The 17114-nt window shown below is 45.4% G+C and overlaps 1 protein-coding gene across 1 annotated transcript in view; it reads right to left on the reverse strand.

Annotated features, from left to right (window-relative positions):
- Positions 1-1303: 1303 nt before the first annotated feature.
- GOLPH3 (golgi phosphoprotein 3) overlaps positions 1304-17114 on the reverse strand; it is a 247783-nt gene continuing 231972 nt past the window's right edge. The window contains exon 4 of the mRNA XM_068155401.1: positions 1304-3382. Within this exon, the coding sequence (XP_068011502.1) occupies positions 2958-3382 (425 nt within the window). The 3' untranslated portion in view covers positions 1304-2957. The remainder of the gene's footprint in view (positions 3383-17114) is intronic.

Here is a 17114-nt window from a genome sequence, read left to right on the forward strand (position 1 = left end):
GCTGAGACTAGCCTAGCAGTGGGAGGGGGAAGAAGGAGCCCTGGGGGTCTTGGGTGTACCCTCAGGTGGGGATGGGATCTCTCTGGATCTGTTTTGGGATCTTTCTTTGTCACTGCGCTTTTTGGCTTTCTGTAAAAGTTCACTGCTTTCTGTTTAAACTTTCCATCACTTTTGCCATCCGTTTGTCTGAGTGTTTATTGTTGCCAGGGGTGGGGAAGGGGGCTGCCTCAAGCCAGCACATTCCTGGTAGCAGAGGATGGTTATGGTGGGCAGGGGGTCTGCCCCCAACCCCATTACATTCTTGGCGAGCCAGGCAGGAGTAGGAGTTGGTTATTGTGGTTACTCTGCAGATCGGATTGCAAAAGATAAGGGAGTTTAAATTTAGTTCTGGGCATCATTTTGGTTTTTTGGCAGTTGGGGGCTCATGTGTTGTTGTTGGAGTGATTGTGTGAGTTCTTGTGGATTGCAGGGGGACACCTGGTTCGTGGCCGGTGGCACAGAGTCCCTCCTGCTATTTCAAGCAGGGGTGGTTCTTAACCATCGGAATTGGGGCACCGCTTGAGAATTTGGGACCTGCCCTTCCTCCACCTTTATTCTCTGCGGAGCAGCAGAAGCGGCAGGGAGTGAAGTGGGGGAGGGGCAGCGGCGAGCAGATCAAAGTCAGGTCCATTCTCGCTGCATGGTAGGGCCAGCTACGGCAGAGCTCGGCTCCTGAAACCCAAGAAGGGCGAACAGGGACTCCAGCTGGAAAGCTGTTCTCAAGGGCCCTGAGGACGTGCTCATGGCTTTCGCTGGAGGAGTCGTTTGAATGCCCGAGGGGTGGAGGCGATTTTGATTCTGTACCGCGGCGGTAGAGGTGGCCAGAGTCCTGCTGTGTGCTCGGGCGGCGGCGGGCCCAGCCGTGCGCTCAAAGCGGCGCCAGTGGCCCTAGGCCGTCCACTTGGGCTGCGGCGGTGGCGGACCCGGCCGTGCACTCGGAGCGGCGCCGGCGGTCCCCGGCCGTCCACTTGGGTTGCAGTGGCGGCGGGACCGGCTGTGCGCTCGGAGCGGGGACGGCGGTCCCCGGTCGTCCACTTGGGTTGCGGTGGCGGCGGGACCGGCCGTGCGCTCGGAGCGGCGATGGCAGCCCCCAGCCGTCCACTCAGGCTGCGGCGGAGCCGGCCCTAGTCAGTGGTGGGGAGGGGGCTGCCTCAACCCAGCACACTAATAAGGATATTAACTGAAGTTTTCAGTTAAGCAATAAAACCTTTATAATTAGCAACAAACAACAATAACAAAACCCATGCTTCTCCTTTTTCAGGCACTTTTAAAATCATAGTTTATTTACTTTATGTAAAAAGCTAGTATACAGATGAAAGAATCTCTTGAATTTCAGCTCTGCAGTTATATATATACCTTCTAGTATTCTTGCTCTGAATATTCATCAAAAAAGGTTTCTAGTCACCTGTAAGCCCCACTATAAATCTTCATTGTTATGACAAAAAAAAAAATTCAATGCTTAATTTGTTCAATGCATAATATTTATACTGTGAAACCAATGGGAGATAACAGGCACTGGCAAAGAGGCAATAAATCCTAAAAGCCACACTTTTTTGTTTTACAAGTGTGCTAATCAGCATAATTTTATATAAAAAAATAAAATATAGCAGAGTTCCATTAAAGAAATAGTAATCATCTGAACTGCAGTCATTGCTTGCTAACCATTTATATACAACACCTGCTAGGACTGACTTTTTGTTTTAAAGTGTAAAATAGATTACAAGATTTAAGAGATAAGCATTAATTTGTGTACAAACAAAATTAAAAACTGTACTTGAGAATTGCGCTGGCCACAAGCTTCTTCCATATAGAATCATAGAATCATAGAATCATCAAGGTTGGAAAAGACCTCAAGGATCATCAAGTCCAACCTGTCACCCAAGACCTCATGATTGGAGCAGGGAGGACACCGCTGCCCACTGCAGGCTTGAACTCATGACCTTCCCATTAAGGGTCTTATGTGCTACCGAGCCACTTGAGGTTGGAGGGGAAAAAACAAAAGAACTAAAAAAAAAAAGTACAAACAGTGATAGAAAGTCCCTTTATATGCACTAATTATCAAAAGTAATGCATAGACTGAGAATATGGCAAACTCTGTAAACACTGAAACAAACAACTTTCACATACATGCTCTTTACAGGAGGCCTTTCAACAAATTGCAATGGCTGATAGCAAATAAGGTGTGCCAGGTATACAACTAAGTAGATCTTGCAAAATACTAAGATGGGGCAGTTGTTAATATAAAATTTGAACTATATATATGTAATATAATGGGATATAGCCCATCCCAAAACTTTTTTATGAAACATTTGGACCTTTCTACACTAGTTTTACAACTCAGCTATTGTTCTACTGGAAATGTAAGTACACGAGAAACTTTCATGAAAAGTAGAATTTATGGGTCATTTTACAGGAACTACTGACAAAACTGTTTAATGACAGTTCTGCTTTTAAAATAATTTTGTTGGATATAAATGAAACAATGTCTGTGTATAAAATGTCCTGGCAGACACTTCAACATGGAACTTGGGTGATTTTAAAAGGTCATTTTTCAATGTTACGAATTTTTCAATGTTATGATCCATGTGCATGCACATTTCTTCCTTGAGGTACTTTCCCTGGTAAACCACTTCAGTAACATTTAGATGAAAAATGATTAAACAAAGTATTTCAGATAACTCAGACTGAATAGGAAATAGAATGTAAATATGACAATTTTGTTTTCCATCTATTGTTTTTAAACAGGAAGGTCTCTTGTACCAGCAGAATCATGTATACAGATACACAGAGAAGGAGGAAATATGCCACTTATTCCCATTAAGAAGAGCTGATTCATCACATGAGAATGTACAAATTACAGAAAACATGAATAGTTAATAGAAAGAAAACAACTGATTTATACTTCAGTCTGAATGCAGTTATTTTGTGAAAGCTGCTACAACAGCCCACAGAACCTCATTTGTGTTGGCTTTCATACATTCAACTTCGGGGTCTAAATCCAAAAGTTGTCGCACTCTCTTTGTGGCTAAATCATACTGCTCATCCAAAAGGGGGGCAAAAGCATTCTCCAGAACATCTGAAGCATGGGCTAAATAAACAAGTGCCAGCAAGCGCTTGTCCATACGGTGAGGGTCATTCACCCATTTCTCAAGAACTGCTTCTTGAACCTTCTTGATGAGGCGCTGTTTGATATTGTTGTTGGTGAGAGGGTGTGTAGTCATGTCAAAAAGAAGGAAGTTCTGTTTCTCTGTTGTCAATACACCTTTTTCTACTAGATTTTTAGCTAACCGTTCACGGACATTTCGCAATTGGTAGTGCAACTTCAATGGGTTCCATGTTTCACCTAAAAAAAAACCAAGCAAAAAAGCCAAGAGTCAGGCAAAGTTTAAGCTGTACTGCCACCGTCTCAATGCAGAATGAGCCGTCAAATTCATATAGCTATTACTCTAAGATATTGTGCTTATGTCAGCATTTCTAGGATCACTGACCCACCCATATATATGCATAGAGACAGAGACCATGAGAGCCTCTTGAGGAGTTTCAGCATATATTTAAAGTTTGGACTAAATGCTAGCTAAGCCATGTCTTCATTAGGGATATGACAAATAATCATACTGAAGGGGAAGATAAAACAAAAAAAAACCCTCCAAACCCCCAAAATGAAACAACCCAACCCTCCAAAAGCCCCAAACCAAAACACAAAATACCACACATGGTCATGAAGAAAGCATTAATAATAATTAAAAAGAAGTCTCTCCTCCAATCTTGTCGATTTGTTTCCATTAAAATTATTTCTAATGCTTTTCTGTTACAACAGGAGAACTGGGCACTTCAGAGTGTGTGATTGTGTGCACTTGGAGGGAATCTTAAAAGCACAAAATCAGTATCAGCATCTATTGTGAAAGCTAAAATTGCTACGCACTGAGAAATCCATATTTGTTTAAGAGCCTACTTAATAATCTAAAATTTTAGGTCCAGCTTAGAGGATCACAGCATCACAGGATGTTAGGGGTTGGAAGGGATCTCCGGAGATCAAGTCCAACCCCCCTGCCAGAGCAGGACCATAGAATCTAGCACAGGTCACACAGGAATGCATCCAGATGGGTCTTGAAAGTCTCCACAGAAGGAGTAAGTACTTACTAAGTACTTACGGTAAGTATTAAAATCCCTTCCTGATATAAAAGAGCCTACACATTTTCAGAGGCAAGGGAAGGAGCAGAATCACAGAATCACAAAACAGTTGGGGTTAGAAGGGACCAGTAGGGGTTGGAAGGGACCTCTGAAGATCATTGAGTCCAACTCCCCTGCCAGAGTCCAGGGGACCTTGAAAGTCTCCAGAGACTCCATCACCTCTCTGGGCAGCCTGTTCCAATGATCTGTCACCCTCAAAGTAAAGAAATTCCTTCTCATGTTTAGATGTAACTTCCTATGTTCAAGTTTATGCCCATGTCATAGGGTTGAGGGAAAGGCCAGGCCCTTCCCCCCCCCACCCCCACTGTGAGTAGAGGGAAAGAAAGGTGAAAGGGAAAAAAAAACTCACTGCCGGATTAGCAAAGGAGTGGGTGCCGTATATTTACAAAGCAGTTTAGGAAACGCAGGGAAATATATACAGAATTTACAGTATTTACAATATATACAGAAATATACAACCAAGTAACACAGAAATGAGGGTTCCCTCCTCTGCTGAGGGGGTTCCCCACCTCTGCTCCCCCCTCTCTCCCCCTTTCCCCGGAGAGGGTTGGAAAGAGAGAAAAGAGAAAATTAATTAAGAGCGGTTATGTGTTAGAATGTTAGACAGTGTCTTATCTGCTCCAAGGTCAAGCCTGGCCGAAAGCCCGGAAAAACTGCAAGCTACAAGGGGAGAAAAGCAAGACTGAGGAAAAGTGCAGGAATGCCCAGGATTCTCTGCTTTACTCCCAGTTCAAAAGGTTCTTCCCCCCAACCTACCAATGAAATTAGTTTAGATCCGTCTTTTGTTTACAAACATCCGACCACAATATTCCCTTTCTTAAGGGGACAGCCTCAAACGGTCACAGCCCATTACCTCTTGTCCTCTCACTGGGGACCACTGAGAAGAGTCTGGCCCCATCTTTGTGACACCCACTCCTTAGATATTCATAAGCATTAATAAGATCTCTGCTTGGCTTCCTCTTTTCCAAGCTAAACAGACCCAGCTCTCTCAGCCTCTCTTCATATGACAGGTATTTCAGTCCCCTAATCATCTTAGTGGTCCTGAGCTGAACTCTCTCCAGTAGTTCTTTGTCCTTCTTGAGCTGGGGAGCCCAGAACTAGACACAGTACTCCAGGTGAGGAGTCACCAGCACAGAGTAGAGAGGGAGGAGAACTTCCCTCAACCTACTGGCCACAGTCCTCTTAACACATCCCAGGATGCCCTTGGTCTTCCTGGCCAACAGAGCACATTGCTGGCTCATGGTCAACCTGTTGTATACCAGGACTCCCAGGTTCTTTTCCTTAGAGCTGCTCTCCAACAGGTCAACACCGAACCTGTGCTGATCCATGGAGTTGTTCTTCACCAGATAGAGGGCTACACTTGCCCCTAATGAATTTCATTATATTTATCTCAGCCCAGCTCTCTAGCCTGTTGTTGTAGTTTAACCTTTTCCCAGAGTCCAAAAGCCCAGATGGAAGAGATTTAGAACTGCCCATCATAAGTGAAGATCAGGATCGTGATCACCTGAAGAACCTGAAAGTGTTCAAGTCCATGGGACCCAACGGGATACACCCACGGGTACTGAGAGAACTGGCAGATGAGGTTGCTAAACCCCTCTCTATTATATTTCAAAAGTCATGGCAGTCTGGGGAAGTCCCCACAGACTGGAAAAGGGGAAACATTACCCCCATTTTCAAAAAGGGTAAGAAGGAGGAACCAGGAAACTACAGGCCAGTCAGTCTCACCTCTGTGCCTGGAAAGATCATGGAGCAGATCCTCCTGGAGGCACTACTGACTCAGAAGAACAGTGAAGAGGTGACTGGGAACAGTCAGCATGGCTTTGCCAAGGGCAAAACCTGCCTGACCAACCTGGTGGCCTTCTATGAACAAATGACAACAATAGATGAGGGGTGGGCAACGGATGTCGTTTCTCTGGACCTGAGCAAAGCCTTCGACACTGTCCCACACCACATCCTGGTCTCCAAACTGGTGACACATAGGTTTGATGGGTGGACCACTAGATACATAAAGAACTGGCTTGATGGCCACATGTTGTGGATTGTTTTGAGCAAGAGGGGCCTTGGATCCCAGGAACGCCTGTGCAATTCAGGCCTTGAAGAATTCTCTGTTGATATATAGTGGCGCCGTAAGAGATGTGAGAAAGTGCTGATTGCTTGGTATGCTGAAACCCAGCTGCCCCTGAGATGGGAGGCAAGCAAGATAAGGAGGAGGCGAGATCTGGGAAAGAGAGCAATTAGGCCGGATAGAAGAATTCCACAGAGTTGTGAAAACAATGATGTAACCTTTTAGGGAGCAACCAATAGTATGTTGCCAAGTGGGCATAATTATAGCAAACTGTATATAAGATGTGTCTGATGCTCAATAAAGTTGGAATCCGCTGATCAAATTGGTCGAATAAGCGGCCCCCTTCTTGCAGTAAGTGGCGCTCGAACACGGGACCCTAATGAAGACAAACGTTAGGGTTTAAGAAGTTCTTCGGGACGTGGGAGATTCGCAGTAAGCCGGGAGGCAAGAAGAAGGCCGGCCCGGGATAGCAGTACCGGAGGCTGCAAGAAAAGGGAAGACAGCCTTGAAGCCGAAGACGCTGTAGAGCCGGGAACTGCTTAAACAAGGACTGTGCGCACAGGTATTAAAGTTTAAATACGGATATGGATAGGCAGGCAGCGTATGATTTATTTAAATGCTTTTTAGAAAAGCGACAGTGTAAGTTAAATTTTACAAAGGAGTTGGTGCCGCTGTTAAGCTATGCAGAAGAGTTAGGATATTTTAAGGATCCGAATGAGGTGTTTGAAAGATTGCAGTGGAAAAAGTTTGGACAAGACTTGTGGCTGCATGGCTTAGATGATGAAAAACGAGCAAAGGAGTGTGGAAAATGGTGGAAGATGGTTATGACAGCATTGGATCAGCATCATGCTGAGCAAGTGGCAGCTTATCAAGCCAGGGTACGATTAGATTATACGGACCCAAATGGAGCAAGTGTTACACATGCTGGGTTGCCTTTGTCAGAAGAGGTTCAGGATTATTTAAGAAAGGAGAAGGCTGCGTGTGTAAAAGGACTAGGTGGCAGAGTCGAATTACAATCTGTAACACAGGACTCTGCTGAGGAGCCTTCCCCGTCTCTTTTAGCTGAGCAAATTATACAGGAGAAGAAAGTAGGTGAGGGAGAGGAGACAAACAGGGCGGTAGATCCTGGAGGTGGCGTTAAAGATCATGCAAGAAAGCACACAGAGTATTGGCGAAAGGTTGCAGAGCACTTAAACGCCAAAGGAGATCAGGAAGGGTTTAGCCGGCTGGCTGCTTCACATCAAGCTTTTCCAGTGATGTATACACAGGTCCCTGGGGAGCAAAATGTTGTTCAGGCTGATGTAACCCAATTGCCATGGAAATTGTTATCTCAATTAAGACAGACTGCGAGTCAGTTTGGGGTTCAATCTGAACCAGGTAGACAGATGATTGATTTTATTTATATGAACTATAATATGTTACCTAGAGATTCTTATAATGTTATGAAGCTGATCCTAACAGCATCTCAATTTATGACATTTTTGAATGAGTGGGAACACCTAGCTAGACAATCAGCTGGAGTACAAAGACAGCAAAACAATCCATTATTTGGTGTAACAGTAGATCAGTTGTGTGGAACGGGACAGTATGAGAGACCAGAGTTACAGGCACTTTTACAGCTGCCTGTTTTGCAAGCATCAGCCCAGATACTAAGGAGGGCTTTTGACAAGCAGAAGGATGGAAATGCAAATCCTCACTATATGGGAATTAAGCAAGGTAGACAGGAACCTCTTGGAGAATTTGTAGATAAGTTGCTTGCCGCACTTAGAGCAGCAAGCGTAGGAGAAGGTATCCGAGAGGCAATTTTAAGGCAGTGTTTAATGCAGAATGGGAACCAGCAGACGCAGCAGCTTATTACATCAGCAGATCCTAGATGGACGGTAGCCGAATTGCTGCAGAGGGCTCAGGACTTGCCAAGCAATCCGATGGCCATGTTGACGGAGGTGATTGGTAAGGGATTACAAAAACAGGCTGAGGCGTTGTCAATGACAATGACAAAACAGCTTGAGCATAGTCAGCAGGTTATGGCAGCCTTAGTACCTTTGCGCACAGACTCGAAAGGGCAAGGCCGACCCTATAAGCAGTCATCAGACGAAATACAGTGTCATCGAAAAGCGTAAGGCGGAGATATCGTCTAAAGTAATGCCTGGACTTTTGGCCCATAGATCCGCTTTAGGGCATTTCCCTAGTGGAGATAGTTATTTTGATGAAGCTTGTTGGAGAGAATACAGGAATGTGGTGGGTGGAAGGGTAAGTCCAAGAAGCCTCCTCCCTTCCCCCTTGTAAAGTAAAGGGAAAGAAAAATTGAAGGGAAAGGAAAAAAAACTCACAAGCTGAATTAGCAAAGCAGTGGAGCTATATTTACAAAGCAGTGTAGGATTTGCAGGGAAATATTTACAAATTTACAATATCTACAATATATACAAAGATATACAACAGAGTAACACAGAAATGAGAGTAACCCCCCTCGGCAGAGAGGGGGTTCCCCACCTCTGCTCTCCCCTCTCTCCCCCCCTTTCCCCAGAGTGGGATAGAAAGAGAGAGAAGAGAGAGAAAAAAAAAAGTTAGAAGCAGTTCGTGTTAATTGGAAGGGAGTTAATACAGGCCTTATCAGTTTTTTTCAAGGCCGGAGCCTTGGCAGAATGCCCAGCACAAGACAGAGCTGCTGCACGGAGAAAAGGTGGAAGCGAGACTGAAGATAGAAGTACCAGAGTGCCCAGTTCATTCCCAGTTCACTCCCAGTTCAGAAGGTGCTTCCTCCAACTCTTCCAATGAAATTAGTTTAGACTATTCCTTCCGTTTACCAACTTCCGTCCACCATATTCCCTTTCTTAAGGGCACAGCCTCAAACGGCCACAGTCCACCCCTTCTAAACAATTTCATTGGCTGTTCATACTGTCCATCCAGTCCAAAACGATATTTACAGTTCGTGAGTAAAGTTCATAGTCCATTCCGGCTATGCTCAGATGTAGATGATTCAAAAGTCCAAGGAAATCAGAAAATGAGAAAAATGGAAAACAGTTCATTTCTTCACCGACGAAGCGAAGAAAAGGGAAACAGGGAATCTCAGGGTCTCTTAGTTGACTCAGGGCTCTCAGGGATCTCAGGGTTCGTGCACCGTAGATTCCTCGTTGATTCTTCCTTTGGACGCAATGTAGCTGTACAACAGTTCGAAATTAACCTCTTTCAGCTAAAGTTAGATTTCTTTGTGGAATACACTGAATTTCACCATTCTCTTGCACCACCCAATAAGTGTGACCCGGACCTTCAGCTGAAACCACCCCTCGGACAGGTTTAGCCTCTCCTGAGGGTGAAAATACCCAAACAGTTTTACCTAACAGATTCTTTTCTCTAACAACAGGAACTCTATCACCTTCTATTTTCCGTAGCAAATCTGAATGTGCAGGTCCAGCTCGGTTCACTGAACCTCTACTATTTACCAGCCAGGTTGCTTGTGCTAAATGTTTTTCCCAGTTTTTCAAAGATCCACCTCCTATGGCTTTAAGAGTGGTCTTCAACAAACCGTTGTATCGTTCAATTTTCCCTGAAGCTGGTGCACAGTAGGGAATGTGGAATATCCACTCAATACCGTGCTCTTTTGCCCAGTTCTTTACAAGGTTGTTCTTGAAATGAGTTCCATTGTCTGACTCAATCCTCTCTGGAGTTCCGTGTCTCCACAGGATTTGTCTCTCCAGACCGAGAATGGTGTTGCGTGCAGTTGCATGTGGAACTGGATAAGTTTCCAACCATCCAGTGTTTGCCTCTACCATAGTAAGCACGTATTGCTTACCAGAACGAGAACGTGGTAGAGTGATGTAGTCAATCTGCCAAGCTTCACCATACTTGTACTTGGACCATCTGTCACCATACCACAAGGGCTTAAGTCATTTTGCCTGCTTAATAGCAGCACAAATGTCACAGTCATGGATGACTTGTGTGATAGCATCCATGGAAATGTCTATGGATCTGTCACGAGCCCATTGGTATGTTGCATCTCTGCCTTGATGTCCTGATGAATCGTGAGCCCACCGAGCCAAGAATATCTCACCTCGGTGTTTCCAGTCGAGATCAAGATTAGAGTCAATGTCTACTTGAGAAACTCTTGCAGCTAGATCTGCCTGATGGTTGTGTTGCTGTTCCTCAGTAGCTTTGCTCTTAGGAATGTGAGCATCGATGTGTCTCACTTTCACTGGAATTCTCTCGATTCGATCAGCAATGTCCTGCCACAGGTCTGCTGCCCAAATGGGTTTTCCTTTTCTCTGCCAACCACTCTTCTTCCAGTTCTTTAACCAACCCCATAGAGCATTGGCTACCATCCATGAGTCGGTGTAGAGATAAAGCTTTGGCCGTCTGTCACGTTCAGCTACGTCAAGAGCTAGCTGGACAGCTTTTACCTCTGTGAACTGACTGGATTCTCCTTCTCCATCTTTCGCCTCTGCAACTCGGCGTGTTGGACTCCACACTGCAGACTTCCACCTTCGCTTGTTTCCAACAAGACGACAGGAACCGTCTGTGAACAAAGCATATTTCTTTTCATCATCAGAAAGGTCATTGTAAGGAGGGGCTTCCTCAGCACGAGTCACTTTCTCCTCTGGAGGTTTAGCACAGTTGATACCTTCAGGCCAACTTGAGATCACCTCCACTAGACCAGGTCTTTCAAGATTTCCCATTCGAGCTCTCTGTGTTATCAGAGCCATCCACTTAGACCATGTTGAGTCTGTGGCATGATGTGGTGTGGATCCTTTGCCTTTGAACATCCAATTCAAAACTGGTAATCTGGGAGCTAGAAGAAGTTGTGATTCAGTTCCAATCACTTCAGAAGATGCTTTTACTCCTTCATAGGCAGCTAAAATTTCTTTCTCTGTTGGAGTATAATTAGCCTCTGAACCTCTGTAACCTCGACTCCAGAAACCAAGAGGTCGTCCACGTGTCTCACCTGGAGCTTTTTGCCACAAGCACCAGGTTGGACCATTGTCACTTGCAGCCGTGTACAAGATGTTCTTAATGTCTGGACCATCTCGGACAGGTCCCAGACCCATTGCTTGAATTACCTCTTGCTTTATCTGGTCAAAGGCTGCTTGTTGTTCAGGTCCCCAGTGGAAATGGTTTCTCTTTCGAGTCACATCATACAGAGGTTTCACAATCTGACTGTATCCAATAATGTGCAGTCTCCAAAATCCCACTATCCCCAAGAAACGTAGGGTCTCTTGCTTGTTTGTGGGACTTGCCATGGTAGAGACTCTATTTACCACATCCACTGGAATGTGTCGGCGTCCATCCTGCCACCGCACTCCCAGAAACTGAATCTGTGTGGTACGTCCTTTCACCTTGTCTCGCTTGATGGCAAAACCTGCATTCAGAAGAATGTCAATGATTTTGTTACCTTTCTCGAAGACTTCCTCAGCAGTTTTACCCCAGACGATGATATCATCGATGAACTGGATGTGTTCTGGAGCACCGCCTTTCTCCAGAGCATCGTGGATCACGGCATGACAGATGCTTGAGCTGTGGATCCAGCCCATTGGCAGTCTGTTGAAAGTGTACTGGATTCCTCTCCAGGTGAAAGCAAACTGAGGCCTGCATTCTTCTGCTATGGGAATAGAGAAAAATGCATTAGCAATGTCTATGGTAGCATACCATTTGGCCTCTTTGGATTCCAGCTCATACTGTAGCTCCATCATGTCTGGTACTGCTGCACTCATAGGTGGTGTCACTTCATTTAGGGCTCGGTAGTCTACTGTCAGACGCCAGTCTCCATTCTGCTTCCGCACAGGCCACACTGGGCTGTTGAAAGGTGAATGAGTTTTGCTGATGACTTTCTGACTTTCCAACTGACGAATCAGATTCTGAATGGGCAACAAAGAGTCACGGTTGGTTCTGTATTGTCTGTGATGCACAGTCTGAGAAGCAACCGGCAATTTAATGTCCTGTATCTTATGTTGTCCCACAACTGCAGATTCATCAGAAAGTTCAGGTCTGGCAGACAGCTTCAATTTTTGTCCATCAATTTCTATTGAAGCTACTCCAAAAGCCCATTTGTAACCTCTAGGGTCTTTGAAACGCCCTTCTCTCAGAAAATCAATTCCCAAAATACAGGGTGCGTCAGGTCCGGTCACAACTGTATGCTTCCTCCATTGTTTACCAGTTAGACTTATATTAACCTCTACCTTACTTAACTCTTGAGATCCACCAGTGACTCCCAGAATAGTTATAGACTCTGATCCCTGATAATTTGATGGTATTATGGTGCACTGAGCTCCTGTGTCAACCAAGGCCCTGTACTTCCGAAATTGTGAAGTGCCAGGCCACTGGATGTACACATCCCAATAGATTCTATTATCTCTGCTATCCCTCTCCTCCCCCTGGCGGGAGGCAGGGCACCCCTAGTTATGGGGAACATGCGCACATGTGCATTGCACATATTGTGCAGGGTTATAACTTTGCATATTATAACTGGAGCCACTGTTGGAGCTACTATGGTTGTTCTGGGGAACTGTGGAAGTAACAGCTACCCTTCTGGTATTGCTACCTCGGGTTGTGCCACTTTGCAATTCCCTCAGTCTCCTGAAAAGATTAGAAGTTGGTTGGCCATCCCAGCGGTTCATGTTCTCACCAAACTGATCACGCAGAGTTATCCAAATAGTTCTACATGATTGCCTTGGTGGTCTGTTTTGGAATGACCTGTTTTGGAATGTCCTGTTTTGGAATGACCTCCTTGGAGGACGTGTATTCCTCACAGATGAGACTTGTATCCACCTGGAGGAAGAATTGAAATTATCCCTTTGTGCCAGTTGGGATATGGAATCTTTCAGATCCTTCATGCAATTCTCAATTTTTCCAGACAAAGTTTCAATGGCCGAAACCAAAGAACCACGTGTCATGCTATCCTCCAATTGTCTCATTTGATCACTGAATTGGCCAACCGTAGGAGAAGTTCTACCATAACTACTTGACACAATTCTGCTTGCCAGAATGTTTGCATAATTAGAAGGAGCAAGTTTGATGATCTTTTTAGCAAGACCAATACCCACAGGAATGTCATCAGGATTCAGAGTTTCATGTTCACCATAGAGTAGCTCTCTAACAGCAAATTCTCTCAAGCGCTTAATTCCCTCATCTATGGTAGTCCAGGGTTTAGGATTCCATGGAAGATCATCTCAGGAAGGGTATCTCAGGGCAACCGCCATTAAAAGGCGTATCCACAGATTAACCTTACCAAGAGCTTCACCTAGATGTCTATCTATTCCATTGTCCCTTGAGAGAGTTCCTAACTGAGCTGCTGACTTGTCTCCAACTGTTAGAGCTGAAGCACCTGTATCATAACACCTACTAAGCCAAGCTAGAACTGGCTCCTTATCTGCCCTGGTGAAATCTTTACGGACATTTCACAATTCCTCGCGGGGCGAAGAACAGTCCGAAATATCATCTTCCTCCTCGTCTCCCTGAATTCTTTGCCCATAAAATCCTGCTGTCATTCTCCTAAGGATCTCTTTAAGCTGAGAACCACCTTTGCCAGCTGCTTTCCTAACTTCATCTCTATCCTGCTTTGATCTCACTAGGTTAGCTAGATCTTTAAAACAAACCTTCTCTTCCTCCTGAGCAGGATCTTTTAGAGTAGAGGGCCCCTCACCAGGATCAGTCTCCACCTCTTCTTCTCCATCTTGGGCCTTTCCACTTCTAGTCTTTAAAGGAGCCACCTTAACTGGAGCTGTGTTTGAATTTACAGCCATCTTCATGGAAGTTGACAGGTCCCGAGATAAATCAGCTGCTGGGGCAGTGACTTCCGGTCCCACCGAGGGAGTGGGCGGAAGTGACGTTGCTCCGTTAATGGCCGACGGAGAAGAAGAAGAAGGAGAAGGAGTAGGTGCCATGTTGATACCAGCCGATGCCCTTGGCTGCTTGCCAGAATCAGCAAAGTCCTTTAGAGCTGCTTTACCAATTAACTTTTTAGCCTTCTTTTTGACTGACACTGGTTCTCCACAGTCCTCGTCACTAGATGACTCTGGGACTGATCGAGAGCCACGGCGTTTTCTTTTTGATCTAGTTTTAATAACAAAACAAGCTCTGGACACCTTTCTCTCTCGCCGCAAAGAGAACAGTAAATATGCGATTACCATCACCAGGAAGAGATTTATACACATCAAATAAATCACTTTTGGATCCCAGGCATCACCTAAAGTTACTCTCTCCTCCAGTGGAATCTTAAAACCCTTTATCTCAATTGGGAGAGTGGTGGAGGTAACATTCCTGTATGTCACTGGCCATAATAAATTAATACATTTTCCATACCATAATTTAACTCTATACATAACCCACATATAAATTGTCCGCACCAAATATTTACCCAGGTAATCCAAAATCAAACCCAAACAATACCTGTAAACCAGAGCCCCAAAAATTGAAAAGAATAATCGCTCCACAAACCACAATACCTTCATGTTTGCTAATTCAGCTAGAAAACACTAAATCAATCAAGTAATAAATTAAACTAATTATCTGCCGCACGTTGGGTAGGCCAATAAAAAAAATGTCGTGGGATGGAGAGGGTAAGGCCAAGAAGCCTCCTCCCTTCCCCCTTGTAAGGTAAAAGGGAAAGAAAAAAAAAAAATTGAAGGGAAAGGAAAAAAAAACTCACAAGCTGAATTAGCAAAGCAGTGGAGCTATATTTACAAAGCAATGTAGGGAATGCAGGGGAATATTTACAAATTTACAATATCTACAATATATATGTCGTGGGATGGAAAGGGTAAGGCCAAGAAGCCTCTTCCCTCCCCCCTGTGAAGTAAAAGGGAAAAAAAAATTGAAGGGAAAGGAAAAAAAACTCACAAGCTGAATTAGCAAAGCAGTGGAGCTATATTTACAAAGCAATGTAGGGTTTGCAGGGGAATATTTACAAATTTACAGTATCTACAATATATACAAAGATATACAACAGAGTAACACAGAAATGAGAGTGACCCCCCTCAAGGCAGAGGGGGTTCCCCACCTCCGCTTTCCCCTCTCCCCCCCCCCTTTCCCCAGAATGGGATAGAAAGAGAAAGGAGAGAGAGGAAAAAAAAATGTTAGAAGCAGTTTGTGTTAATTGGAAAGGAGTTAATACAGGCCTGGTATCTTGTTTTCAAGGCCGAGGCCTTGGCAGAAAGCCCAGCACAGAGACAGAGCTGCTGCACGAAGAAAAGACGGAAGCAAGACTGATAGAAAAGTCCTGAAAATGCTCAGTTCACTCCCAGTTCAGAAGGTGCTTCCTCCCACTCTACCAATGAAATTAGTTTAGACTATTCCTTCCGTTTACCAACTTCCATCCACCATATCCCCTTTCTTAAGGGGGCAACGTCAACCGGCCACACTTGTTTATAATTATATTATGCAAAGTGTTCAAAGAATAGCCTCCAAGGCCTTACTTGCACAAAAGAAAACCAGGGGAAATTGTTGTGGATTGTTTTGAGCAAGAGGGGCCTTGGATCCCAGGAACGCCTGTGCAATTCAGGCCTTGAAGAATTCTCTGTTGATATATAGTGGCGCCGTAAGAGATGTGAGAAAGTGCTGATTGCTTGGTATGCTGAAACCCAGCTGCCCCTGAGATGGGAGGCAAGCAAGATAAGGAGGAGGCGAGATCTGGGAAAGAGAGCAATTAGGCCGGATAGAAGAATTCCACAGAGTTGTGAAAACAATGATGTAACCTTTTAGGGAGCAACCAATAGTATGTTGCCAAGTGGGCATAATTATAGCAAACTGTATATAAGATGTGTCTGATGCTCAATAAAGTTGGAATCCGCTGATCAAATTGGTCGAATAAGCGGCCCCCTTCTTGCAGTAGCCACACCCAAAGAGTGGCTGTCAATGGGTCCATGTCCCAGTGGAGGCCAGTGACAAGCGGAGTCCCTCAGGGATCAGTCCTGGGACCAGTCTTGTTCAACATCTTTGTGGGTGACATGGACAGTGGCATTGAGTGCACCCTCAGCAAGTTTGCTGATGACACCAAGCTGTGTGGTGCAGCAGACACGCTGGAGGGAAGGGAGGCCATCCAGAGGGACCTTGACAGGCTGGAGAGGTGGGCACAAGCCAACCTCATGAGGTTCAACAAGAGCAAGTGCAGGGTCCTGCATCTGGGTCGAGGCAATCCCAGGCACAAATACAGGCTGGGCAGTGACTGGCTGGAAAGCAGCCCTGAGGAGAGGGAATTGGGGGTGCTGGTGGACGAGAAGCTCAATGTGAGCTCTCAATGTGCACTTGCAGCCCCGAAAGCCAATCAGATCCTGGGCTGCATCAAGAGAAGTGTGGCCAGCAGGTCGAGGGAGGTGATTCTCCCCCTCTACTCAGCTCTGGTGAGACCCCACCTGGAGCACTGCATCCAGTTCTGGAGCCCCTATTACAAAAGGGATATGAACATGCTGGAATGTGTCCAGAGGAGGGCCACGAGGATGATCAGAGGGCTGGAGCACCTCTCCTATGAGGACAGACTGAAAGAGTTGGGGCTGTTCAGTCTGGAGAAAAGAAGGCTCTGAGGTGTCCTAATTGCGCCCTTCCAGTATCTGAAGGGGGCCTAAAGGAAGGCTGGGGAGGGACTTCTCAGGATATCAGGCAGTGATAGGACCTGGGGGGACTGGAATGAAGCTGGAGGTGGGGAGATTCAGGCTGGATGCAAGGAGGAAGTTCTTCACCATGAGAGTGGTGAAGCCCTGGAATGGGTTGTCCAGGGAGGGGGTTGGGGCGCCGTCCCTGGGGGTGTTTAAGACCAGGCTGGATGAGGCTCTGGCCAGCCTGATCTAGTGTGGGGTGTCCCTGCGCATGGCAGGGGGGTTGGAACTAGATGATCCTT

Source organism: Melanerpes formicivorus, unplaced genomic scaffold, assembly GCF_026170545.1.
Source record: "Melanerpes formicivorus ecotype bairdi unplaced genomic scaffold, bMelFor1.0.p_v2 SCAF_31, whole genome shotgun sequence".
In the NCBI taxonomy this organism is placed as follows: Eukaryota; Metazoa; Chordata; class Aves; order Piciformes; family Picidae; genus Melanerpes; species Melanerpes formicivorus.